At 36.8% G+C, this 26,488-nt stretch overlaps 1 protein-coding gene across 1 annotated transcript in view; it reads left to right on the plus strand.

The window, feature by feature from the left end:
• The window catches only part of TOPAZ1 (testis and ovary specific TOPAZ 1), a gene marked incomplete at both ends in the record, with an annotated part of 37,344 nt that overhangs the window by 7,983 nt on the left and 2,873 nt on the right, over nucleotides 1-26,488 (plus strand). Inside the window, 15 exons of the mRNA XM_084260663.1 lie at nucleotides 1,829-1,896; nucleotides 4,223-4,353; nucleotides 6,311-6,354; nucleotides 8,615-8,721; nucleotides 10,898-10,968; nucleotides 11,650-11,787; nucleotides 14,698-14,761; nucleotides 15,809-15,960; nucleotides 16,101-16,193; nucleotides 16,444-16,559; nucleotides 17,851-17,917; nucleotides 18,909-19,083; nucleotides 20,596-20,696; nucleotides 24,559-24,724; nucleotides 26,011-26,175. Coding sequence (XP_084116789.1) covers nucleotides 1,829-1,896; nucleotides 4,223-4,353; nucleotides 6,311-6,354; nucleotides 8,615-8,721; nucleotides 10,898-10,968; nucleotides 11,650-11,787; nucleotides 14,698-14,761; nucleotides 15,809-15,960; nucleotides 16,101-16,193; nucleotides 16,444-16,559; nucleotides 17,851-17,917; nucleotides 18,909-19,083; nucleotides 20,596-20,696; nucleotides 24,559-24,724; nucleotides 26,011-26,175 — 1,658 coding nt within the window. The remainder of the gene's footprint in view (nucleotides 1-1,828; nucleotides 1,897-4,222; nucleotides 4,354-6,310; nucleotides 6,355-8,614; nucleotides 8,722-10,897; nucleotides 10,969-11,649; nucleotides 11,788-14,697; nucleotides 14,762-15,808; nucleotides 15,961-16,100; nucleotides 16,194-16,443; nucleotides 16,560-17,850; nucleotides 17,918-18,908; nucleotides 19,084-20,595; nucleotides 20,697-24,558; nucleotides 24,725-26,010; nucleotides 26,176-26,488) is intronic.

Genomic DNA, 26,488 nt, shown 5'->3' on the forward strand with positions numbered 1-26,488 from the left:
CTGTGTGTGTATGTCCTGAATGGTTTGATTCAGCTAGCGTGCCCTGACCTTTAGGATAAGTAAGACCGGTTATTCCTCTGGTGGTTGCATTGTAAGAAGAGGAGAGTGAGTGCTGGTCACTTCTGGGTATCAGTTGTCAGTCATCAGGAAAGGGTTCTGGGCCTGCAGCCTGAACGGGGCAGCGAGACTCAGTTTTCACATGTGCTTCTGTGTGCTGTTTTATGTCACCTACCCCTGCATGACACCCAGTATTACAGGTTTTTGAATCAATCACCTGATGTATTTCTTTACTCTCATTTAGGAAATCTAGACACTTAAATCTAAATAGCATCTGGTTTGTCTTTTAATGCCATCAGAAGGTTGGTAGTAAGTTCAGTGGATGCTTTTGAAAGCACATCAACAGCCATTGTTGCTTTTAGGAGACTTTTGCATTTTACTGTTTTCCTTTTTGATTAAAAAGCCTAAACTTGAATCCATTTTTCATATGCAAAATAGCAAACTGAACGCTGTGGTTTGTGTAACTTGTGCTGTAAAGAGAGATTTGTTTAAACTTAATCATCAGCAGCATGCAAGAACATCCCACATTTTGACATGGTCTGGTCTGTCTCCATTTCTGGATCTCTAAAATGTGTTGATTTCTGGTTCTCTCAGTGGTCCTAGATTTGTCAGGCTGGTGAGCAAATGCCGAGTACTGTAAAAAATGTTATTTTCTGTTTGTGTTTTAGGCACCTTCTTTACAAGAACTTACAAACTGCTACTGCAACTATTTTACACTATACAATTAGTAGAACCTGGTAAAGAATTGGAAGTGGCTTTTGCCCTTAACTTTAACATTTCAGTCTCCTGAGGCTGTTAAATGTTTTCAGTTTCAAGCAATGTTTATGAAGATGACAGCTTTTTGGAAGTCTGCACTGCGGTTTTACAAAACCAAAAGTCAATAGTTGTGGGACAAATCACTCAAACTTTGCATTTCACATAAAAAATACAGGAGAGCAAGGAAATAAGCCTACAGAGACCTTGCCTCTGATAGTAATAATTTAAAAAAAAATCCTTCTTGTCTTTACAGTTTTGCTGCAACTTACTAAATTCTGATTCTTAATGTATCTTGTATATACATAGATACCTGTGCCTGAATGTTTGTATAGTTCCAAGTTGGGCATACAGGGGAACTTCTTCATTTTCAATAGGTTGTTGCAAATTTCCATTGTTCAGTTTTACCAGGCAGTTTTACTAGGCTTGCTGTTACTTCACTTGGTGTCATTCATCTTCCAAAATCTGTGATTATGACATTGGTTTATAGAGTCTACATATACTATTTTAATATGTATTTTTACCTTCGGAGCATTTCTAAGGAGAAATACTTATTTTTTCCCGACTTATCTTTAAAATGGGTGAAGTAAATTTCTATGAAAAATATTTTATTCTCTTTGAGACTCATTTTTATGCAAATTGTCTTGAATATAAAATTACTATAAATCACATTTTTTAGAAACTGATGAATTGGCTCATTAGCACAGTATTTCCATAATTTGCTATATGGAGATTTCCCTTCACAGTATTTTAGGCAGAGGTGAAACAATATAATGAGCTTTTACTGGGATTTGAAATGTCTTGGGTTTATTTAACATATTTAGGTGTGTATCTATAGGGATGGACATAAGAAAGCCGGAAGAGAGAGTTAATAGCAGTCTTAAAATGGGATGTTGTAAGGAAGGATTTTGTTCATAGCTAAAAGTATTACTGAGAACTTTAGTTTTATGTAACTGGCTAGATTAATTCTGAATTTGTGCAAGATGGAAATCTTAAATACACTTTTTGTTCAAAACAGACACTTTGCTGTGCAAGACTCTGGAATGTCCAATGATACTGAAAATTCCTGTGATAGGGTGCTAAAAGGTAAGAGTCTTTGGAGAGTTTGGAATGTGTAATCAAGAGGAATAGCCACAAAGGTGCTCGGTGACAAAACCGAGGATTTCTACTGCCTGCTTAAAATGAGAACTTGTCAGTTTGGTAGCATCTTCTATTGTAACAGTGATTTGCTTCCTAATGCACATGAAAAGGCTGTATTTTGAAATGGTACAAGGCTGAGCTTTACAGGGAACATCTAGGTTTCTGTGGTACTTGTCTGTTGGTAGTAGTGGGGTGGGTGTTGGAGTGGTTGGTTTGGGTTTTTTTGGTTGTGGGGTTTTTCACATCTCTCTGATACTTTAAGCAAATAATTATGTTAGTTGATGAAAGTAAGACACTTAGTACTGTGATAACTGCTTTGGAGTCTGACTCATAATCTCACTTGATTGTTCTCTTGTGTTCATCAGCAAACAGAATTTTATAACAGGGCTTTTTCCAGGTTGTACTTTTGGGTTTTTGCATATGCTATGCCCATTCCTCTGACAAGCTGTTTTGGTTTTGAAGGATTTTTTTTTTAAGAGGGTAATCCTGACTTAGTATTTTGTTCTTCCCATTTTAAGCACAACAGTCCAACTAAGCAGCATCTGAATGTCATTTGTTTTGTTTCCTACAGCTTGCATACAGACATACTATGCAAGGTATTCCTGATGTGGAAGTTTCTCTTAGATAGGTTGGAAGAACAGGACTTTGAGCAGACATGCTGACATACTGGAGAAGGCACAGAGTGCTCAGCCTGATTTGAAGGTTCTCAGTGTTTCCAGTGTCAGTTTGCTATTAATCTGGCGCTCTGCCATTATGTATTGATTTTGCTGTAGGCTTGAGAAATGGATGTGACTTGTTATATTCATGTAGAAAGAGTGAGTGGTTTGGGCAGATGTAGCCTTCTGGAGAAAACAGAGTGAATAGTGACCATCTAGGGGAGAGAAAGTTTCAGGCTTCAGCGATTAGAATGCAAAATAAAAGGTAATGAGGGTTTAAGAGCTCAGACACCAAGAAATGGTCACAAGTTCCCTGAGGAGCAGCAGGGAGAAGTACATAGTTAGGCCTCGGGAGATAGAAAGAACCAGAGGAGCCTGTGCATGGTATCTGCTGTACCATGCTGATTGAAACCAAACTTGGGAGCAAGTTTTGTACTGTTTAGTGTCTTCTAAGTTTTCTCGGACTGTTGATTGTTTTGCTTCATGTTCTGATTTTTGACACTAAAAGTCTTTCAGTCTTTTTGTGATGCTTAAAGTAAAAAGGTTGAAATAGGTCCTTCTTTCCAGACCTGAGAACTTTAGGGCTATACCACACTCTCAGATTAATGTGCACATGCTAATTTATGTTTAATGTATGACTTCTTAAAAAGATCTGCACAGACAAAAAGAAAGGTGTCTGATTTTGGTAATTACTGAGATACTATGTATTTATTTAGAAATACTTACTACTGCTTTGGTGTCTTGTGTTAAGTAGTGAGGTCATGCCTTCTTGTCTCAATTGCTTCACAGTCTAAGTGCAACAAATACTGCAGTTAAGGTATTCCAGATGACATCAATCCTCTTCATCTTTCAAGGGAAAATCATAACATACATTGTCTTCACACAGATATGTCTTGTACTTGTGATCATACAGAGACCAGTGACTATAAGATAAAAGCCTTTCCTGTAATAATCTGATTCTTTCTTCCTGTATCCTGACAATGAAGTGCACCTGAAATTCATTCATGCAATCCAATGAAACAGGGAATTCCTTTTCTATGCAGAGCTCTTATAGTCTACATAAACAGCTGCTTCAGAATGCTGCAGTCCTTGCCTGTGGCATCTGCAGAAGGTGCTGAATGTTCCTGACGCTGAATTCTCATTGAGTTTACTGTATTACAGGAATTTGAAGTTTCTCAGAGCTACCTATATTTAGTTCAGGGTTGCGTCATGGCATTATGATTAGCTTATCCCCTTTTCCAGCAAAGACTAAGTCTTTATTTGCTTAGCAAATTACCATAAATATCTTTGGCTGTGTTTTAATATCAAAGCCTAACTGAATTTATTTCTAAAATACTGAGTTAAATATTATATAAATAAACCTGTTGTACTGTTCTACAGGGACTATTACAGAACATACAGCTTGGATAAAATTTTAATTGCAGATTCAGTTTAATACTCATTTGAAATGGGTTGTGCTTTAAAGGTGAAATAATTTTACATATAAATTTCCCATTTAGGAAGTCCTAGGAGTTCTTAAATGTCATTAGTATTAAGGCTTTGTAATATTTAGGAAATACAAGCTTTGTCGTCCTGTGGCATAGGAAACATAAACTAACGTGTTTATACATTTTCAGCTAAAAATATTAAAAGCCAGAACTCCTCCAGAGAAAGCAGTCCTCTGGGAGGTGTTAATAAGGACTGTCTTGGAGTTGGGCACCTGACAGAACTACATGAACTTCTAAAGAGTTTTGACATGGATGAAAAGGTACTGAGAAATCCCGTTTCCTGTCACTAAACAGTTTAAGAAATGACAGTTCATGTAATTGGATAAATTTAATTACTAATACTGTTTTATTGAGAAAATTTGTAGTTTCCTGTAATAAAATATTAGCATTTCACAGATTACTTACTTGACAGAACTTGGGTTTTTTACTTTGTCACTATTAATTCATCTTCAAATTTGAAACGAAGCAAGGTGCACTTACATATAACATAAGTTGTTACAGTAGTTCCGTATTACCATCCGTGTGAAAGCTAGTGTTCCAGAGAACACCTAAGAGTATGTGACATTTTTACATAACATACCTAGTTTTAAAAGTTGCTGTTAAATGTTCTTCACCACGCAGGCTTGGAAGGATGGGGTGGGGGGGAAAGCTGGGGAGCTGTGCAGCCGTCATGCATCTGAGGAGGATCATTCGGTGGCTCCTTACTTAGGCAGAAGGGCCATTACATTAACATACTGACTTCCTGGCAGTTTCAGAAGGAACATTAAGACATTTTCATGCTCACTGACTTTATCTGACCGTTCTAATCTCTGTCCTCCTTCCTCTAGAAAATAAGTCTAGGTCTTTTAAGACTTGCTGAAGTTTTATACTGTTTACTTCTTTGATAATGGATTGGAATGTACATCCCTGCCACTCAGACATAGCTGCTGATAGCATTTACTATTTTCCACTGCTTCAAGAGTGGATAATGGTTTTAAGTGGATAAGTTAAAGTGTAAAATTCATATGGCTAAAAACTGGTAAGTAATTGGTAAGGTATTAAATGGTAGAGATTCGGTTTCCCTGGCAAAATCATTACTTAAAAGCAGAATAGAAACATTACCTTCAGCAGATGGAACTGGGGCTACTAACATCTGATTCACAAAGTGAAAAGCATTGCCTAGTTCCTTGAGCTCTTAGAGAAGGTAAAAGGGTCTGTTATATAGTATAGGTTACTGAAGGGGTAGTACTTGTTGCAGTATTGCCAGGATGGGCCCACTTGGGCTACTTCATATTGTTGTGGCTTTATAAAATCAGTGTCCTAATATTTGTGTTTCTGTGCTGTGTTGCACAACAATAAATATGTACAACTAATCTCCCTCAAACTTCAGACTTAGCCAGACTTAAGGCACAAAATGCATACTACAGCCCTAAACCTATTCCTGTATGTGAACGGAAAACTAGCTGTGCGATATCCTGGGGAGGGAGTGGAATGGCAACGTTTGATGCAAGTGTTCTAACATGTGGGGTGATTCTGGGGGGTTGTTTTGTTGATGGCTTTTCCAACTAATGTTGTAAGAAATACAAAAGCTAACTGTAGAGAAAATCCAAAACATATTTGTAAAACTGGTAAAACAAAGTTTGAAAAAACAGTGAGTGCATAGCTCTGTCTCATTCTTTTGCTGTTGTAAACCTGTGATACAATGTGAAGTTCAAGTTACTCCATGAAAAATGGACAAAGCAAAGCTGGGATTCCATGACTGTTCCGTATCAGTCCTTTCAGATTCTCGCTCCGAAATATGTTAGGGGTCTTTTTTCTCTGTATCTTTGGGGATATTTTTACCTATACAGCATGGTGCACAGTTTAAATTTTTCATTAAACTTGATGGAATGCCTGTTGTGGGTTTCTGCACATCTCTCAGATGCAGTTAAAATTGGGCAGTGGGCCTCAAAATTGCTGGGATTATCAGTGGGAGCAAAGAGAAGTGAGAAGTATCATTTCACCTTTTATCCAGTTAAAAAAATCATTATTCCCTAGATTGCCGAGCACAACAGCAGTGTGTCCATTTAAAAATATGGCATAAGAGTAACCTTACAGTCCGAATTACATTTTTTACAGTCAGGACTACATTATCACACCTTTCAATGATTACTAACAGTTTTAAGCATGTAATGTAAAGGGTAATGGACTTAGTAGTGCTTTGCTGTATCTGTAAGTTCACTTTAAATATCTTCACAGATCAGTTTTGCAGATGGAGTTCCCAAGAGTGAAGCTGAAAAAAGGTCTGTATATGTATATTTGTGTAACCTGTGATGTTCTCCAGTTACTGTACAAATGAAGTATGCTGGTTTCACCAAAATATTATGTGAAATAATATAATGTCACTGTGCAAAGTTCAAGACAAGTGTACCCATAACCTGACAGGACAATAGAGGTTATTTTGTCCTCGGGATGGTGACTGAATATATCCACTTCAGGCCAGTGTCTCACCTTGTCATCTGAATGGGACTGTAGCCAAAGGCGCATTTCCAGACACAATAGCACTTACCAGAACTTTTTAAGGGGGAAAAAAAAAATCAATGAAACTTTCAGCTTTCTTTTCTGCCTCTTGGGACTTTCTAAACTGATGAAAGAATTGAAAGATCTCATTCAAATTCAGGCTGACAAATATTTGAACAGCAGTAGAAAAAGGCACTTAAAAACTTGGCATGTGGAGTTAAGCATGTGCTTTCCTGTTCTGCTAGCTTCAAGCTGTGCTTACAGTGTTTATTGTACATACAACTTAAAGTGTCAGACTAAGAAGGTTCCATTCAACATCAGCCCAAAAGTGAAGCAGAAGAGGACATGCTTAACTAATGGAATACTTGGGTAATTAGAAGAGAAATAACAGATATTTCGAGTAATGTTCACAATACCAAAGAAATCTTGGCTGTCACAGAAGAGGATATTGCTTTTTTCCAGCACCAATCATGTTCTGTGGCAGACTTGAAGTGTACCAGAAGTCTCTTAAATGGAGAGTATTGCATCTTTTCATTAATCCACTAGAGAGCTCCAAGCTCTTCCTCACGGTTAAAATTTACCTTAGTAGCATCAACAGTTCCTTATGCTATAGAGTGAATAGATTATGCCAAACAACATACGTTTGTGCAAGTGATGCTGCATTACTTCATTTCCTTAGCTGAATCACAGCACACACTGTGGTTACAGAAAAGGCATTTATTCCTTCATTTGGAGTCAAACTGTTTTCTCTAGTTTTACTCAAAAATGTTATCACTGCAAAGTTTCATCTGGAAGAAAACATAGTTACTGTTCTCACACAGCAAGCTCAACTTCTAGCAATGCTGTTACTTAAAAAAAGAAATTGATTGTAGAGCTTTATAGTTTACAGTTCCTGGCAAAATGGTGTGTAGTTTCATGTCTAGGTTAAAAAGAAAGATGATGTTATTATCCTGAAAGTAAACTGCTAGGAAAATCTCATGTCAGACCTGAGGCTGGCATCACAAGGAAGCAGAAGAAAAGTTCTACATGGTAACTTGGAAATTCTGAGCAACTAGATTTGCAGATTCTTTTTCATCTGGTGACCAATATAATACATTGACTATAATAAAAATAAAGATTGATAGTGGAGAATTTGGATATATTACATAGATTTTTTTTCCTCTCTGATGTAGCATTTTTCTTTCAAACTGTATTAAAACCAGTCTGTGATATAAGAAAGATTTTAATTATCCAGGGTTTTAGAAGTATTAAATAACTAGAAAGTGCCCTTCATAAGGGGTAGCAAGTCTGTTTCTGTCTCCAGACAGCTAGTGGGCTGAAATCCTTTGTACTGAACTTAAGATTATTGATTGATGGGGGAGAGGAAGATCTCATGAAAAGGGATTTTTTTTTCCTGTGGCTTTATTTACAAATAAGAGAAAGTTCATTATGTATCTTAGTGATAGTTACTAATAATAGCTTATTTTAGAAAACATCACATTTTAGTAGTTTGTTTATCTGGAATGGACATATTTGGGAATAGTTAAAGGCAGAACAGTTTTTAATTGGAGTTCCTTTTGAAATTACCTAAATCATCTGCCAAGTAGTGTTAGTTATTAGGAAAGAAAACAGTTGTCTCTTCAAATGAATTTTCAAAAGCTTTGTGGATTACCTCTTTGGTGAATATTACTTCACAAACTACTGTAAAGTAGATGCTTCTTCAGAGGCGACAGAAATCATCTCAGTCTTCCTGTTAGCATAATGGGAAAAAAAAACTAGAAGTGGTTCATAGGTGCCTTTTCTATTTATTGAATTTTGTATAGTCATACTTTAGGGCAGAATAATCTCAGCTAAAATCATAATCAGATTGGACCAGGAAATGAGAGTAATGAAAGTAAAGGTTTGGGGACTTATGGCAAGCTTTTAAGTGTTGCATAAATTATTGATGAGATTCTCATCTTTTACACACTTAATCCCCCTTTTTAGGCATTTAGTATATGGGAGAAGCACTTTTTAAAGTGACTGTTGTGATTAAACAGATTTCTGTTTTTTAATACTCAACAGTGACTGTAAATACAATGATCTTGTGAACTGTGAGTTGCTGTCAGAATTGCACACCCCAAACGTCAGCGTCCTCAGTGAAGCTACAGTGAGGAAACCACGGACAACTGGTATCATATGCTACATTGGTGAACCCTCCAGATTTTATTTTTACAGGCATTGACTGGAATTTGATTTAGTTTTCAGGCACAGAAGCAAAAATGCAAGCTCTAATGTGATAGGTTAGTGGGGTTTTCTAATTGGATTGGAGTTTTAGCAGAATCCTGTTTGGTAGGGTCATGTAGCAATCATTCTGTCTCAGTATCTGTTGACACACAGGGTGTTTGAGCCACATTTTAGGCAGGTTACTTGGTTTTCTTTACTTGTGGTCAGAGAAGGTGATTGCAGGCTTTCTTGGCTGTTTATTATCTGTTGGCAAAACTTGGTTGAGGGATTTGCCCACCTTGCCAAAGGTGAGAACCTTCTTGTTTATGCCGGTTCAAATGTTTGTGAGGCAGCCACTAGACTAGAAGAAGGAAATTATCTAGCACTTAAAATAAGCAGCACTTGATTTTGATCTGGTATGTTTCAGAACTGGGACAGGTACCTTGTAAATGTTTCTGCCACCAGAGAAATCCTAATGTAATGGAAGTGTAGTCAGTTTCCTTCTCCTCTTCTCTGCACATGACAACTCTGACATTTAACCTTAAGTGAATGCATGGTTTTATTTTGCATACAGCAGGAATTGATTACTTATGGATAGGTACTGCATCTTGTTTCTTTGCCACAGCTGTTTTGGAAATTAATGTTTTTAGAATTAGTGGTTAATATGGATGTTTATAAACATGGATTTCTTGAATTGAGATCAGTGGTAGAGGTTCTTGCTTAGTTTCAAATTATACTGCCAAACTGAGTTTGTAGAATGATTTTATCATCATGTCATTTAACAGTGTTTTCAGGAAGTACAAGAAACACAGATGCTATAAAAAGCAACTGTGAAATATGTCTCTAGACTACAGTACTTTGAAATTGTTCATGTCTTTGGTCTTAAATGTGTGTACACCTTCTGAAGAGTTGTTCTAAATTGGCCTTCTTAAAATAATTTGAAAATGTTACTAAAGTAAGAGTTTCTGTGCTAGGAGAGGACAAAACACCTTTCATCCCCTCCCAGAACTGTGCAGGCAGAATTGGCTATTTCACTTTAGTGCTTGCTCCCCCATAAATCTGACATACAGTCATCAGGGAGAATACACACTGTTGAAAGGACCTGGTCAGAAACCCCATGCTGTGGGAACAGCAAGAATCTAGGGGGAAAAACATCTGAGCTCAACTTCCTAGAGACTTGTTTCTGCAGGTAGTGGCTGACAGTTTTCGCAGCCTTCCACTAAATTTACCTAATCCTGAATTTACCAAATTGACCTCCAAGACTGCACCGAATGATGCAGCTGTGACAGTCCATAATATTTAGGTATTTATCTGTTCTGCATTACATTTCTCCTTCCTATCCTGTGATAGTCCTATTTGTGTAGAAAGACATGCAGATTAAGATCCCGGTACCGACTGCAAGTCTCTAGTCAAACATACATCATTACTGCATGCTCTTTAGTAACTGTACTTTGTCAGGAAGGGCTAACCACTCTGCCTTTTGAATACCCACTGTTTTCAGGGCGCCACATAGGAGGCCTAGAAAGCAAGGCATTCAAAAGCTCTTATTTCTCTTTGGATGTAGAGTTGAAAATTTGAACTTTTTTTTTCCCTCCCATTAATACTATTATTTTCAGAGGAAGAAATCTGTTACCAATAATAATTATTTAGTTCTAAAACCAAGTTTCATTGTTAAGCTCAATATTAAGTTACTGGTTTCTTATCTTGTCTGTTTAAAACATAGGGTATTAAAGTGTTTATTTCAGTTTTGGAAAAAGAGTTTAAATTTATGGCTAATGATATGGGAATGCAAAGATTACTGATAATGTAACATAGTGGGGTTTTTCCTTTTGAAATTAAAACTTCTTAATATTTTTATTCCATTTCTTTTCTTATCTCCATAAGTTAGATTGGAAACCTTGGATACACTAGTGAAGTTCTTAATTTAAATGTGTTTCTTCTTGGACATTTGTATAAAGTCTCAGTTTTATGATTGTTAAGAAAACTGTGACTTAGTTTACTGGCATTAGATTGTTTAATCAAATTTTCATTAATCATTGCTGTGGCTATAGGAAAATAAACAAGAATGGTTTTGATATCATTCATTTTATTATATGATCCATTTATTGCCTTCATCCTAATTTTTAGATTACAGATTTTCAGGAAAAAGTCCTTCACTGCCATTGCAAAATTACAGAGATTCTGAGCCATGGAACGTGTTAAAAACTGCAACTGTGAGTTATTAAACCCTTAATGATTTCTGATCCTTCCACATTGATTTTGTTATGGATATTCAGACAGGTCTCCATATATCTAGTCAGAAATTACAGATCCATGTGTGCTTATGTTTCTACACTTCTAAAGATGCTACTGCTGAATAAATACCATTTCTGAGAACAAAATCAGTTATGATGGGAGAGCTTTTCACAGTGGAGCTTTGTTGATACCTGCTTTCAGCTTCAGCAAAATGGAATAGAAGTTTTTGGTTTGTTGGGTTTTTAGAACTGCAGACAAGGTTTCACACATTTAAGACAGACTGCGTTATCCGTTATGCTGAAGACTGGAAAAGGGTAAAAGGAAATCGATGTCCCAGAATTCTCGGATTGTTATCCAGAGGAGTTTGTCACCTTCTTCCTCCTCTGTTTGTCTGTCTCTTTATGTATTTCGGTCTGTCTGGTCTGCAAGACACACTTTGTTGTGCTAGACGCTCACAAGACATGTGACAAGGGATTAATCTACATCTGCTCTGAAACACTGCAGATAGACTATAGAAATCAGGGTCGTTTCAGAACTTTACTTGTAGATCACATTTTTTGTTTTTGTTTAGAATTCACAGGTATTTTGAAATTCTCCCAAAGCATGTTTGCTTTCAAAAAATATTATCTGCTGTTTTTTTTCTGCTTCTTTTATTTTAGGCTTCTAATTCAGTACAGCAGATCCTTGAGATGATTGAATTGCCTCGTAAATATTGCAGATTTTATTTCATGACTTTGCGTGGGTGTAAAAAACCAAATTGCTGGTTTTGGCATGTTCCTGAACAAGGGCATGAAAAGGTAAAGAGATGTATTGAAGAAAGGAACAGATTAAGTGTGAACACTTTTTAAATTCAAAATGACATTTCCTTTGTTCATTTATACTTGGAAAGGGAGTAAATTTCAAAGATTAATGGATGAAAAAAAAGTTCTGAAATTCTTCCTCTCTTTTAAAGTTCTTATTTAAAAAAAATAATAGAATTTTGAACTATCAGACTACTTAAGAGAACAGACATCGTTGAAAGAGCAAGAATTAGGCTGCACAAATAGTAGAATGTGTGAATTATCATAGTTTATATATAGTGTTTCATTGTTTACAGTCACATTTAAGAATTAAATTATTTGCCTAAAACTATTAAAAACACATTGTGTTTGATTTTACTTCCAGTGCAGCACTGCAGTGCACTTAACTGTTCTGCCCACCAAGACCTAGTCTAACTTTCTTGGTAGTCTGGAAATGTAGTTTGGGATTGGTTTGTTTGTTTGGGTATTTACTTCTCTCTTTAGAACTGTCCATTTAAAATGATAGTGGGCCAAGCACCTCATGGTGGCACCAAAGTACATAAATGGAAGGCAGGTAAAGCAGCAACACAGTCAACTAGTCAAATACAGGGGAAATAAGTATCTCTAGGAACTGTTATGCAGACTGGTAACCCACTTGCTTGGTGTCATGTTTTCAGTGATGACGGTTCAGAGAATTTCTGAAGGGAAGTAGCTTTCTCCACAATTGAAATTCCATCTTTTTATTACGTAACTGTTTGAAGCTTTATGGCATAACCTACCAGGATTTAGTACTCTTTGCAGTTGTTAATCCCACGACACAGCAGCGATTTGATTCGTATGTTTTGAAAATTGGTATACTCTGCAAGCTGCCAGATGTTTGGGGTTTGTTTTTTTAAGTTGCCTTTGATTTCACAGAATGAAATCTGTTCTGTATTGGGCAAACTAAATAAAACTATTAAGACTGTTTTAAATACTACCCAAAGTATTTTAAAATTGTATCATAATGACATGTATAAGTATCTGATGGTGGGTTGAAGAAGATGGATCCAGGCTCTTCTCAGTGGTGCCCAGTGAAAGGGCAAGAGACAGTGAGCATACATTGAAGTTACAGGAAATTTAGGTTATGTGTAAGAAGAAACATTTTTTACTGTGAAGGTGGTCAGACAATAGGACAGGTTGGTCAGAAAGGTTGTGGAATCTCCATCCTTGAAGACACGCAGAAGCTGGCAAGGCATGGTCCTGGGCAACCTAGGCTATTTGACATGGCTTTTAGCAGAAGGTTGGACTGGATTGATTGCAGAGATGCCTTCCAACCTCAGCTATTCAGTGATTCTGCTTGTGGTTTTTACCAGCGTAATTGTACTGTGTAGTACTGGCTCAAATGACACAACTTTAGGATAGATGATAATTGCACAGTCACAACAAAGAAGTGGTTTGAAAACATGTCTGTGCAAACTGTATTTCTTTGTCTGATTTTATCTTTGTTTAACTTTTTTGGACTCATGTTGTATCCACTAAAGAAAAGTTTACTTTTTGTGGCTTCTTACTGTCCTTTTCCTCTATCCCATGAATCTCTTAACTGGAAACAAACAGAATATGAAATGGGAAGATATTTTTCTTCATTAATGTTGTCCTGACACTTCAGGGCCTTGGGCATATGCTTCTGCTGTGGGTTGTTTCTTTTAAATCAGGATTCTTAAGGAAATGAGACTTGGATCAGTTAGAGCTTTAGAGGCAATCTTGGCTTTTTGGGGGAAGCCAGTCCATAGGAGGAGAACAGATACCAAAAGAAAGCAAGATAATTTGCATACTATAGGCATGTGCTAAAGTTTGATTTGGAAATGTCCTGATTTAAAACAATAAATATACAATTCTTGTGGTGTTTGACCTGGTGATCTGAACAGGTTAACAGTTGTAAGGAAAGAAAGGTTTCTTGGCCACAAGTCAGTAGCTTCTGCTTTGATAATATTTAATTCGCTGTGTAGAAAATTCCATAAGTGGATCCTGCCTAATTTTGAAGTTGCATGTAAAAATAAACCCAACTCACTTCTCTCATAACCTCACTATTAATTGAGAGGGGAGTTGTGTCCCTTGATTTATTTTTTTTTTTACTTCACAAAATAGTATTAAATATAACCCATTTACATTGTTGTGCAGAAAGACAGTAAAAGTTCCAGAAGTGACAAAGTATCTGAAAGAATAGTTAGTTTTTTCCTAACTTGAATTCTAAGATTTAATCTCAGTAGTCTATATTTCTTCATCTGCAGAGATGGAGCAAATGTGTAAGTATCACAAAGCTGACAGCTTAAGATGTTAAGACAATGTTCCACTACCAAATAACGTACTAAAATATCCAGATGTGAATTTAAATTTTTTGTCTAATTGAGTGGGTCTGAGGTGAAACAGTTCACTAAATTGAGTTAGTTCTGAGTTTTTCTTCTGTGTCTTTATGAGTGATTCTGTGTGATGGTCAGTGTTACTGACTTCATTGCGAGATTATTTTCAGTGTACTAGTTGGTACATTGGTTTAATTTTTGTTTATTGTGTTTTCAGGTTTACTTTTTGCTTCCCTTTCTCTGTCTGTTTACAGCCTGCCACATCTATACTAATTCCAAAGTAACTGTATTTTCAAATACTTGTTTATTTGTTTGTTTGTTTGTTTGCTATGAGTACATGTGCACACGCACATACACACACATGCAGCTCCTTTCCCAAACATTTCAACTACATTATTGTTCTGTTTGATTTGCTCTCCACCTGATGGTGCCTTTGACTACAGGCACAATTACCTTCTTGTATGATTTGTCAATCTGTGTGGGTTAAAAGAAGCAATGTAAAGCTTGTTTCCTTACAGAGCTTGTGAGTACTTTTGTTTAGCATAAGCTGAGGTAACATTTGACTATGGATTTCCTTTTCCTCTCTCTCTAGGTTTGCATGGCAATACTGAGGACGTACATTAGTATCAAAGAATCAGGCCTTCTAAAACGTGCAGGTATGATATGTTAATAGCTTTTGATGTATCTTTGAAGCTCAGCTTATTTAAAGGTAAATGGGCTGTCAGGAAGAAATGGGTGCCACTTCAACTGCGAATAAGAAGTTCTGATTTCAAAGGAATATCAGCCAATCCATGTGTGTTCATGTTCCAGTTTCTAATTGAGGCTGGGTATTTAGATAGGCAGTGATCTCAGGAGGTTGTTACAAACCTTACTTCCACAGAAAATCAACTCAGCCTGAATGGAAGTAGGCTTGAGAGTAGACATTGGGAATTGGGGCAGGAGGCAAGTTTCAAACAAAGTTTTGTTAAGGCACTTTCGAACACCTGGCCAAACAAATCCAAAATCTTTAGAATTAAGCTCTTAGAATAAAGTGCTGCAACAGCACCCAAACAGCTTTAGTTTAGTCCTTTGACAGTACCATATATGCAAACAATTGTGATAAACACATTTTAGGGACTGTAGTTGATGCAGATCCATCTGAGCTTTTCAGTTCAATCAGAAGAGGTACGTTTTATTTTGGACAGTCGTTCCTTTTGTACCTATCCAGAGTAGTCTTACGTTTTTGAAAGCTTATTAGAGTGCAGCACAGGATCCCATTGCACCCTGTGCAGCATTGTTCCCATGTTGAAATACTGAGCATTGTAACACAGGTAATACTGGGTACTAGCAGGCTATAGTACCTATCTATCAAGGCTAGCAGTGAACACCTAGTAAGAACATCCTCCATGATAACACTGTATTTCACATACTAGAGGTGAATCTGGTGTCGTTTTGTGCATTTTTCTTGTGCTGCACCAAATCAACTAAGCTTTTTTGAAACCCACAAAGCTTATGGTGTGCAGTGCAATGACACGAGATATTCCAGAATAGTCACACTGGGTCTAGTAAGGTAAGCACTGTTATTCACCTATTTCTCTCCATATTCCTGTCCCATAATGTTCTGAATAATTACGTGTTATTACGCTGCATTTAAAATTTAAGGATGTAACTTGTTTAAATAGCATCAGCCCAAAGTGAAGTTATTTTAATTGTTTTTTTTTCAGTCAAAATATTTGTGAAATATTACACAGATGTTACTCCTGGTATGGAATTTGATTCTCAAGTGCTGAATGATCTTCTTATTTGTTTGCTCAAGAACCATTTGTTGCAGGAAGTATTTCAGATACTGAATGTATCTGTACGAATCAATATGCTGGTAGGTAACCTTGTAATATTTTTAAATCTTCAGATTCTTGGGTTTTTTATTACTGTGTAATTTGTAGTAATAAGCTGAGGTTTTTTACTCAAATCTTGGGGGAAAAATAAACTGATTGTGCTTTTTTTTGTCTATGTTAGCCATCTGTAGATGTTCTTCTGAAAGTCTTTGAGCATGTGGCCTCTTTGAATATGAGAGACGCTGTGCCTACTTTAATTGGTATCTTTCGTAAGGTATGAGTTCGATTCTATTGCTTGCTGGAATTTCTGCAATACCTTGCCTCTTTGAAAAATCAAACATACCAATTCTAATATTACTTCAGTAGTATTTTTATAAAACTATATTGTGACTAGCCAAATTTCTGGCTGAGGATTTTCCATTTATCCCTTTTTCCCATGGTTGTTTGCCACTTGCTTCTGGAGATACATAAGTGATCGCAGTTTTTCGTGTTCTTACTTTCCTTCCTCCTGTTTGCTATTACAGCTCATTGATGCTGGTATGTTCCTTGAGTTTGAACATTTTGACCGTATTATTAAGTTCCTTCACCACTTGCACGTTTCCAATCAGGAATTAAATATTGTTTTGAACATAAAATCCAGGTATGTTTTTAAGGAGCTATTTTATATCTATCTAGTTCCTTTTTCACGTTTTGTTTTTATACATTTATGTAAAACCTTTTAAAGGCAATTAGAAAATGCAAATGTAGTGTTCTGGATGAGAATGCTATCATATCATGCCTAATTGTATTTTAAAGTGCTGTTGCTTTAATCTGCTTCGAAGATCAAGGATTATTAAGTCAAAACTTAGATTGTGACTGCAGTTATGATTAGTTTTTTCCATTTTGATCATCACTGTACAATCTGTTACCAGCTGTGCTGATCTTATATAACTCTAGTCAAATTAGAAACATCATGTTTTAATATAACATTTAGGCCTGCATAAGCAAACAGTATTTCTGCCATAAACAACCCTTCTAGGCAATAAGAGGACTAGTTATAATCTGAAGTAGTTTCCTAGTTTCAGTTACAGTGCGACCACATAAATACTCGTGACAACACAACTAGGAAGGAGAGTCATTTTTTTAAGTACTGCTGGATTATGCTGGAGAAAATGTGAAAATACAGCCCAAATCTGTTCCAAAACTACTGACGTCTCCCCATCACTTGCACAAGATTGTGATATTTTTATTTTTTTTTAAATATCATCTGCATCATACATGCACACACAAGTTGAGAAACTAAATTTGCGACTCATAAAGTAACCTTTGATTCTCAGAGGTAACCAGATATGCAGCATCTACTGTGGAACAAGAAGTCAGCACTGTTTCAACTGAAAGCACTGTAGAAATTATTTGCTGCTTTTCATATATATATATATGTATATATAGTTCCTCTCACCCACAGATCTCGGTGTTTTAGCAGCACAACTTGCCACACATGCTGGAGGTAATTTTTACCATTGTTTCAGTCAGTGGCAGCATCAGAATAAAGCATTATGCCCCCAGCTATTTGAAGCTGAGTAGTACTTTCTTTCCTGTAATTAACTTCTTTTCCTTTAACCTTTATGCCAGAAACACGTACAACACAGTTCTGCATTTACTTAATGGATTGTGAGTCTTATTCAAACCTTTTCAGTTAGATTTCTACTGAGACAAGGGGATGTTTTCTGTGAAAACAGCTCTGCTCAGTAGTTTGCTTAACACATGTACTGACTTCATTTGGCATGATTGTAAATGTCTGTTTTCAATGTCTAGTTTACATACTGTCTAGTAGATACGATCAGAAATCATCAGGTGTTAGTTCATTTATCATAAACCATTTATCACCTTCTGTTAGTGCATGGTTCAGGATGTGTTAAATTTAAGTTGTGGGCTTATTTTTTTTACAGGAGATTTCAGGAAAGACATTTTGAAAAGGACTGGGTTTTTGACTTCAGCTTGGCAGTAGCTGAAATTCAGGTACACTATGTGCATTCTTTGAGCCTGTTGGAATACTTAAAGCTACAATGAATAGGAATTTCTACATGATTTATAATTAGTGGACTTTATTACTAGGTATGTTGAGATGATGATAAAGTATATTTTGCAAAGCCATGTTTGGGAAAAGTTATGCAGCGAAAAGTTGTCTTTGGCTTTTCTGTGATGTCATTATATATTACAAGTATTATATACTTGTAGTCTTTATCTTGGCTTTGCACCTAATTAAAAGATTTGATAATTTTAAGTCATTATTTACTATGCTTTGTATTTGTTGTGCTTATAATTGGTAGTGCTACATCATTCTTCACCAACAAATTATTTAATATATTATTTAGCCAATAGAATAATTATCTAGTATTAAAAGGCACAATTGTAAGAGGCAGTAATTGCCAAAACTAAGCATGTATTTTAAAGAATAAGAAAATACTGTAAAAATGCTTTAATTGGACACTTGCATCTTTCGTATCCAAGGGCAGATTGCTTATTATACATGATTAAAATATATTATCGCACTTTCTGCACAGGTTCGGAGACCAAAATTTAAGAAGGAAAGAACCAGGGCTGGTTTTTTTGCTTATCTGACACCAAAGTCATCAGATGATCGCTCAAGCAAAAGACTTAATTCATACAGAAAATAACCATCAATTTGGCATGCCTCATGGGAAAAAAAGAGGGACAGTAAAATACTGGATAAATGCCAGTTCTTAGATAGGATGAGTAAGTTATGGAAAAGCGATTTTCATTTACTGAGGGACAAAGGTGATCAGCAATCCCTGCAAGTTAGGCAATATAGAACTATGCCATATTGAACATGGAGCTTCTTAGCAGTGGCGTTTCACCTACATCTTTTTTGTGCTTTAAGTCAACCCCAGGTTGTCAACCCCAGGTGTATCTCTTGGATTTCAGTGTATTTTCTGTTTGGTGTTCTGTAAGCCAGTTTCCTTACACTTGCCCCTTGCTGCCTTCACAGCACTGCAGAGAGAAGAGCGACTGGACCAAGCTGGGAGCTTTGTATGTTAGTGCGAGAACTGGATGTGAGCATTTTGATGATCTTCAGAAACTGTCCTTTTGTATTGCTAAAATACTAACCAGAGATTCTGAGACAGACAGACCAGAAGTTCCTTTCTGTGATTTTGCTGATGCAGGTAAAATTCATATGCAAAAAATGCTTTTTGCTCACCCATATTCTTTGTAGAGTTTTTAAAAGACATTTGCGTACTGTTTTCCAAATATTAGTTAATTTTATGTGACAATATTCAGGATTTCTTGAGATGCAAATGCAATCAGCTAAAATGCTCAATAGAAACCATTTTCTAGTAGAAGTAACATCCAGAGTGTTTGCAGTTAAAGAAGGTTCTGAAAGAACATTGGAGCTTTGTGAAATCAGGAAGGGAAAGCAAAATTGGTGGTCTTTTAATAAGAATTTCCTATTCTCAGGACAAGGGCAAACACATTTAAGTGCTGTCATGTGATGTGTAACACTCCTACAGACATAACCTGTAGAGCTGTAAATGCAGCTCTATATATTTGTATATTTCAAAACACATTAAACAGGGTTACATTATGTATATAATTTGTACTCTTTTTTTCTTTTTTTTTTTTTAAGTAATTTGGATTTTCATAATTATTTTCTTAAAAAAGACTTTATGCAAGGGCTATGTCCAAAAACACCTTCTGGCTTTTTAGTAGTTCTTCCAGGTTTTCTTACCCCTTTCTTCCCTATGCCCCTTCATTTGCATACCTGATCATTCTTCCTAAGTTTGCAGAAAACTGATGCTCAGTGAAGCGTCAGTGGGATATCAAAGCAGTTTATAATGAATTGCTCAGATCATTTTCAACCTATATAAACTACTAAAACAGGATGAATATTTATTCTTTTCTGACCACAGGCTTCCACATTGTAAAACAGCTATCACAGCTTCCAGTTGTGCCACAGACAGAAGATTTTGGTGGAGCCTGGAACTTAGTCTGTCTTCCCTAGAGCACTGGTCTCTTATAAGTACTGATAGGTACCTCTATCAGGAAAAAAAATTTGAGTGCTCACCCCTGGTTTATTCATTTCTTTAGTTATAAATTATATACAAGAACTGAAAGACTAATATGTGAAGTACATTATAAAACATACACAAAAACAGAAATTAAAAATATGAGGTAAAGTTGAAACAAATACTGCTTTTAAAAATATTTTGAATTATTTTTAATTTTGATGGTACAAAATTTATTTTCTTCCCACACTGGATGAATTGTTGTTCTCACACCCCAGTTTGGAGGCCACTGTAGAATACCAACAGTGCTTCCAAAGTTGTTGTATAATATGGTTGGAAAAACTTGTAATTACTCAGGTCTATAATTGCCAGTATTTCTTCACGGTGCCAGTAAATGCAAAGCTTACTTTACAAATAATGATATTACTAAATTATGCCATTTCATGTCCAAGTATCTTATGGATAAATTTAGACACTATTATGAAGTAGCGTCTGAATAAACTATAGTTACTTACCCAAGTTTTGGTGTTAAGACTTAGGAAGTTACTACTTTTAATGCCATATATTTTAGAAGTATATTTAATTTCACAACAAATGTGGTTTGAAGGGTGCTATTTCCTTTAAGCTGCATTTACATGTAAATATTTTTTAAAATACCTTTTTTTTTTCCAGTAATAAAAGCATCACAGCATAATGAAGCAGACAGAATAGTTCTTGGAAGCATTGGGATAAATGTAATGTATTCTTACCACAAAGTACAACAGTGGACAAAGGTATAATGGACTATATAGATACCTGACTGGAAGGAAAAGAATGAGTTATTTCTTTTCTAGATGTTAAACTGTGTTTCTTTAGTTGGATGGGTCAATGCACCACCTGCCTCCCCACCATTTTACTAACTTTTCAGTTGCCCAGCTGGATCTAACCATTTCATTGTGTGTTTCTGAGCAGTAGCCTTCTGTGGAGCCCCTCTTAACTTTGTCTTGCAGCCTAAAAACTTGCTTGTTCAGGTTCATCTTTTGACTTCTCTGAGCTAAGGATGAATCCAGATTAAGAGATCTTGAGATTCTGGGGTGAGGTGCTGCTGGGATTGTTTCCCAGATATGTCACTTTCTTCCATCTGGCAATATGGCTCTGTTCTGTATTCAAGTAATATTTGCAGAAGTTTGAGCAGACCCATTCCTTCACTGATGCTTCTGAACCTGACCTTCAGTGGAATGGGTATGGCCAGGAAGACAGAAGAGCATAGCAAGGCTGCTGTGGTCAACTGCTTATTCCCCTGAATGTCACTAGAAATGCTTTTCTTCCATTGAATCTAGGGTTCCAAGTTCTGTGAGTCTTGCAGAGTCAGACCTCACAAAGAAATACCCTTTACAACCCTTTCTTTACTGTCAGATATTACAAAGGACCCGGGTTAAGGCACTAGATGTTTCTCTGGATGTCTTATGCTCTTTAGGCCTCATACAGTATTGATCACAGTCCATGGCAGCAAGATCTTTTTAAGTGTTAAATTTGTCATTTTCTTCCTGGAAGGAAGTAGTGTACACTAAGCTGGATCTCCTGTACAGTACATGACCTGAGACAACATAAAAAAGAATATAAACCACCAGTGATTTGGGAGTGTATTTTTGTCAGTGATCACATCCTGAACTTCCCTTTGTGCCAGTGGGCCTGATCCTTATAACTATGCTCTATTATGCTGTATTCCTCATCCCATGCAAGATGATTTCCAGCCTGTGTATTTATGAACAAAAGCAAATACTCTCCTTGTTCCCTTTTGTCTCAGGTTTGGGGTTTTTTTGGTGAATTATAGAGGAACCCTTTCTAGTTTGCATCAGAGGATTAAAATGCCTTTTGTACTGTTGTATCTAGCGGATAACCTTCAGGGGTGCGCTGCTCAGTCTGTTTTCAGGGCCAGCTCACATCCCAGGAGACATTTGATAGAGGTGCTTAGTTTAGAGGCAATACACCCATCTTGATGAATCACTAATTTTGCAGAATCAGCTTGTTCAATTGAATGGTATCAGGTCCCTGTCAAGCTGCAGCACAGAGTGCTACTGTTCAGGAGCAAAGGGAAGGTGAGAGGATCTTTGCATTAGTACTTTCACAATAGTGCACTACAACTTTTTTAAGGATTTTTGTTCTGCAAAATTCCAAGAGTTTAGCTTAGCTTGGGTCTTCCTTGTCATCTTCAGCAGAGACAGATATATTCAGTGCTTGTAGGGAAATGCTTTCATCCATTTTATATGTTTTCCAGATCAGTCTTGAAGGAGATCCTGATATTTGGATTGCAGGAACTCTGATACTCCAAGGAGATTCATCTTCATTTCCTAATTTCAGAGGTGCAGGCTGTCAAAAGCATGTGTAGTGTTTCTCTTGTATACAGGAGTTACTAAAAGTACAGTTCTTATAGATACTACAGGGGTATTTTCATGTTTAGACCAAAAGATCATTGTTGCTTTGAGAATGTTGCATTAGGTATCAAATCCACCTCTTACAGACTGTTCAGCAAGATCCCTTGTAGACAGCCTGGGTTGACTGTAGGGGAGTGTGAATGAGGCTGTATTCTCAATTTTTATCAGAACTGGTAGATCCCAAATTGATCTCTGCTTCGGGGATGAATTAGAAGTCATTCCTGCCTCTCTCCTAACCGTTTCATTCCACTTTATGTGTCAGATCTAAGTCCCTAATTCTCTGTTAATGGCTAGTATCTGCTTGATCCCATGTCTTGTTTCTTCCAAAGAAAATAAGGTAGTGATGGATTTGTTCTTCTTGCTGTGCCAAACTAATTTTGGCCTTAGGACAAGCCCTGTGCCATTTTATGAATATGTTGGACTGCCTAAAGCTCTAGATAGGCTTTTGAGATCTCTCTTCCTTCATGAACTTCAGACCTCTTTATTACATAGCTTTGATGCTTGGTGGCTTTGTGGGGTAAAATATATGTGCTCCTTCATCCTCAAGGGAATATTCTTTGGGAGAGCTGAGGAAAATTCATAAAACAGAGGTACTGCAAAAAAACCCATGCAGATTTGTAACGTGAATAGGCCTGTCTTCCATGGAGACAGCTCCTTAAGCAATGCTAGGCTACATTTTGGGTATTTACTTGTAGAGAAACCTACAACATTAGTGCTCCTTTGGCAACTATTTCATCCACTTCCTATTTCAACCATCTTGAAGGGCTTTGCTATGGTTTCCTTTTGCCCAACTTTTTATTACTTCAGAGGATTGGTCACAGGTTCTTGTCTAATTAAGGATCTCATTCCACAGCAGCGGTTTATTTGGGTGACTGCCCTTTATAGATCATTTACGCTTAGATCTGCGTGCTTTCCATCTTTCTATCAAGACCCACTTCTCAGTGGCCCCCACTTTTGCTAGAAGGAGGGAATAGATGCAGATCCTCCTTAATTTTGTATTTTGTCTCTGGATGGCATTTAGATTTCAAGTTTCTATTTTTCTGTCAAAGTTTCATCTGAATCTTTCTAGTACACCTTTTTCCCTTCAACCACATACATCTACAGTTCTTTAATCCTTAAATGTTAACTGCAATGATGTAATTAGTATTCTGTTATCTCTACTGAGATAAACCATTGCAGATACCCGTAGGCCTTCAAAAAGCTCCAGTTCTGAGCATATGCCAGTCCACAGTCTATACGTGCATATTCCTAAAACATTTTCAACAAATGAGCTTCTTATAATAAGAACGTTTCGATTTCTGTCTTTTCCTAAACCTCCTTGTCCTTCCACAGCTGCTGTTCTGTCACCACAATGTGTGCACACACATGGCCAGAGTTTTTAACAAGCCACCTCCTCTTTGATGCACCCACTAGGCAAGAGCTGAAAATCGTCTTCCATTCATGTTGCTTGACCAGCAAGGAGCAACCATACAGGACACGTTGAATCCTTCCTGTCCTTGCCTTTCTGTGGATCTTAATATCATATCCCACCTTGACACAATCATCATCTCTTTTTAGACTAGTTAGATCTTAATTATCTTTGAGACTGCTATCTTTCTTCCATCTTTGACTGAAAATGCCAAAAAAAAGTTGCTAAAAGGAAGCCTCTGTAGCTTCCTAAATACCAACCTGAAATACGATGACAAAGGTGTTGGTTATACTGTTGGTGAGATAGAACCAGCTTTTTCCAGCTAATGGCCCTGCTGGGTTACAACTATCAGTGTTTTCTATGCCTTATGCTGGAATAATTATTTGAGTTTAACAATTACGCCTCTGCTGCAAAAGGAAAACTCCCTGTGTGATCTTTTTGAAATTGTTTAGGTTGAGTTAGAGCAAAATAGAGAAAAAAAAAGAATAAAAGAATATAAATAAGAGTAAGCACATACACATTAATTACAAAGTATATTAAAAATACTCTATAGGAACATTACATGGTAGAAATAATAAGTAATGGGAAAAGTGCACTGGGAACTGTTTAGCAATAAGTTGAGGGCAAGTTTTACCTACACAATCAAAAACCCTTACTATTCATTAGAAATTTTAACTGTTTTTTTTACCCCTGACTCATTTTGGATAACTAAACTGATGCCTGTAAATCATATCATTGGATTAAATCTGCTGTAAATGTACTCTGTGTTCACTGACACCACTGCTTTCTCTGACCTTCTCACTCTTACGCTAGGGGAGGAAGGCTTTGGATAAATTACGTGAGCTACAGATAGATTTTACAGTCTTGAAAGGACTTATAGGTGCAGAGAGGTTAGCATCAAGATGCCAAATTGTTAATAAAGCTGCAGAAATTTTTCTTAAAACTGCAAGTTTGGATGGAGCAACGTGGGTATTGAAAGGTAAGCTGATCTTATAAAAAAATCTGAGCTCTGACTTTGAACAGTCCCCTTTTATGACAGATTTCAGATCAAACAAGCTTGTCTGTATTATTAAATAAAGTTATTACTGGGACAACAAAACCAAAATGCGATCCATCTTCCTGGATATGTATAAGAAATACTATGACTGGTAACGATTTTTTTCAGAAAAGTTTTCACAGTAGTCTGACATCAACACCATTCTACTCAAAAGCTCCTAGAAGGGAGGGGTGCAGCTTGGAAAGTGACCCTGCCTCTCATGTAGATTTTCTTTGAGCCAGCTGACACTCAGTGTCAAAACATTTTCAGGCTTGGGTCAATACAGTGTTTTGCCCTCACAGTAAAACAGCTTTAGAATAGTACCGTATTTCTGCAGTTAGAGAGCACATAATGACTACTGGCTTTTTGCAATTCTGATCTGCTGAAAAGAGAAGATACATAGAACTATAAACAAGAATAGACGGTCTATAAAGTAATACCAAGCAGCTAAAATTTGCTATTCAATTTTATATATGTACATAGATACATACATATATGTATACACACACATATATGCCACTGACAGTCCATTTTACTGCCATGATTTTTAATGAAAGGGGTTATTTACTATATAAAGATTCTGAGAATCCATTTGAGTAGTATTGGTGATAAGGAATTGATTACTAAGGGAATACACCGAGCGGTTGGAGTGTGTCCAGAGGAGACCCACAGACATGGTCCAGAGAAGCTCAGAGAGGGCTGGAGCACCTCTCCTATGAAGACAGGCTTAGAGATTTGGGGTTGTTCAGCCTGGAGAAGAGAAGGCTCTTGGGAGACCTTACAGCAGCCTTCCAGTAGCTAAAGGGACCTACAGGAAATCTGGAGAGGGACTTTTTATCAGGGAGAGTAGTGATAGAACAAGGAGCAATAGGTCTAAACTGTAAGAGGGTAGATTTAGATTAGATACTGGTGACACCCTGGCACGGGTTGCCCAGAGAAGCTGAGGTTGCCCCCTTCCTGGCAGTGTTCAAGGTCAGGTTGGATGGGGCTTTGAGCAACTTGGTGTAGTAGAGAGTGTCCCTGCCCACGGCAGGGGTTGGAACTAGATGGGCTTTATGGTCCCTTCCAACCCAAACCATACAGTGATTCTGCTAATGACTAGAACTGAATTTTCTGTGAAATTCTGAAATTTGCTTTCTGCTACAGTGAGTGTGTTCTTAATGGCCAAAAGTCTCAGTGTCCAGCAGTTTCAGTGCACAGAAATAACTCTGCGCTGTTGTTTGCTACAGAGTCAGAGTGGACCACAAATGCACCACTGTGGCCCTGCGATAAAATGGACATCCTCAATCGACATAATTTGTTATGTACACTAGTGCAGAAATACTTGAGGAGGAGTTTATACAGGCAGGCATTTGAAGTTCTGCAGAACTTACCAGGTTTTCAAAATGATTCTGGTAAGTAAAAAAAACCTAAAAATGAAACAGACGATTCTGTATGTTCTTTTAGTTCTTTTGTTTGTTTGTGTAGTGTCAATTAAAATATGTATTGTACTCTGCAGCTCTTGACACACATACACACACACACACACAGAGTTTATATCCTTGTCCTCTCTTTCTAGTTGGCTCAGTTACACAGGAATGATCCTGTTGGGTTTGGCTGCAAATTATTACTGGACCTTAACACAGAATTCTCCTTCAAAATGTACAAAATGTGAATGATCCATATGAAAAGATTTTGATGAATAAAGCATTATCATAAGTTATCTCA

This window comes from Gallinula chloropus (genome assembly GCF_964237585.1).
Source record: "Gallinula chloropus genome assembly, chromosome: 2".
In the NCBI taxonomy this organism is placed as follows: Eukaryota; Metazoa; Chordata; class Aves; order Gruiformes; family Rallidae; genus Gallinula; species Gallinula chloropus.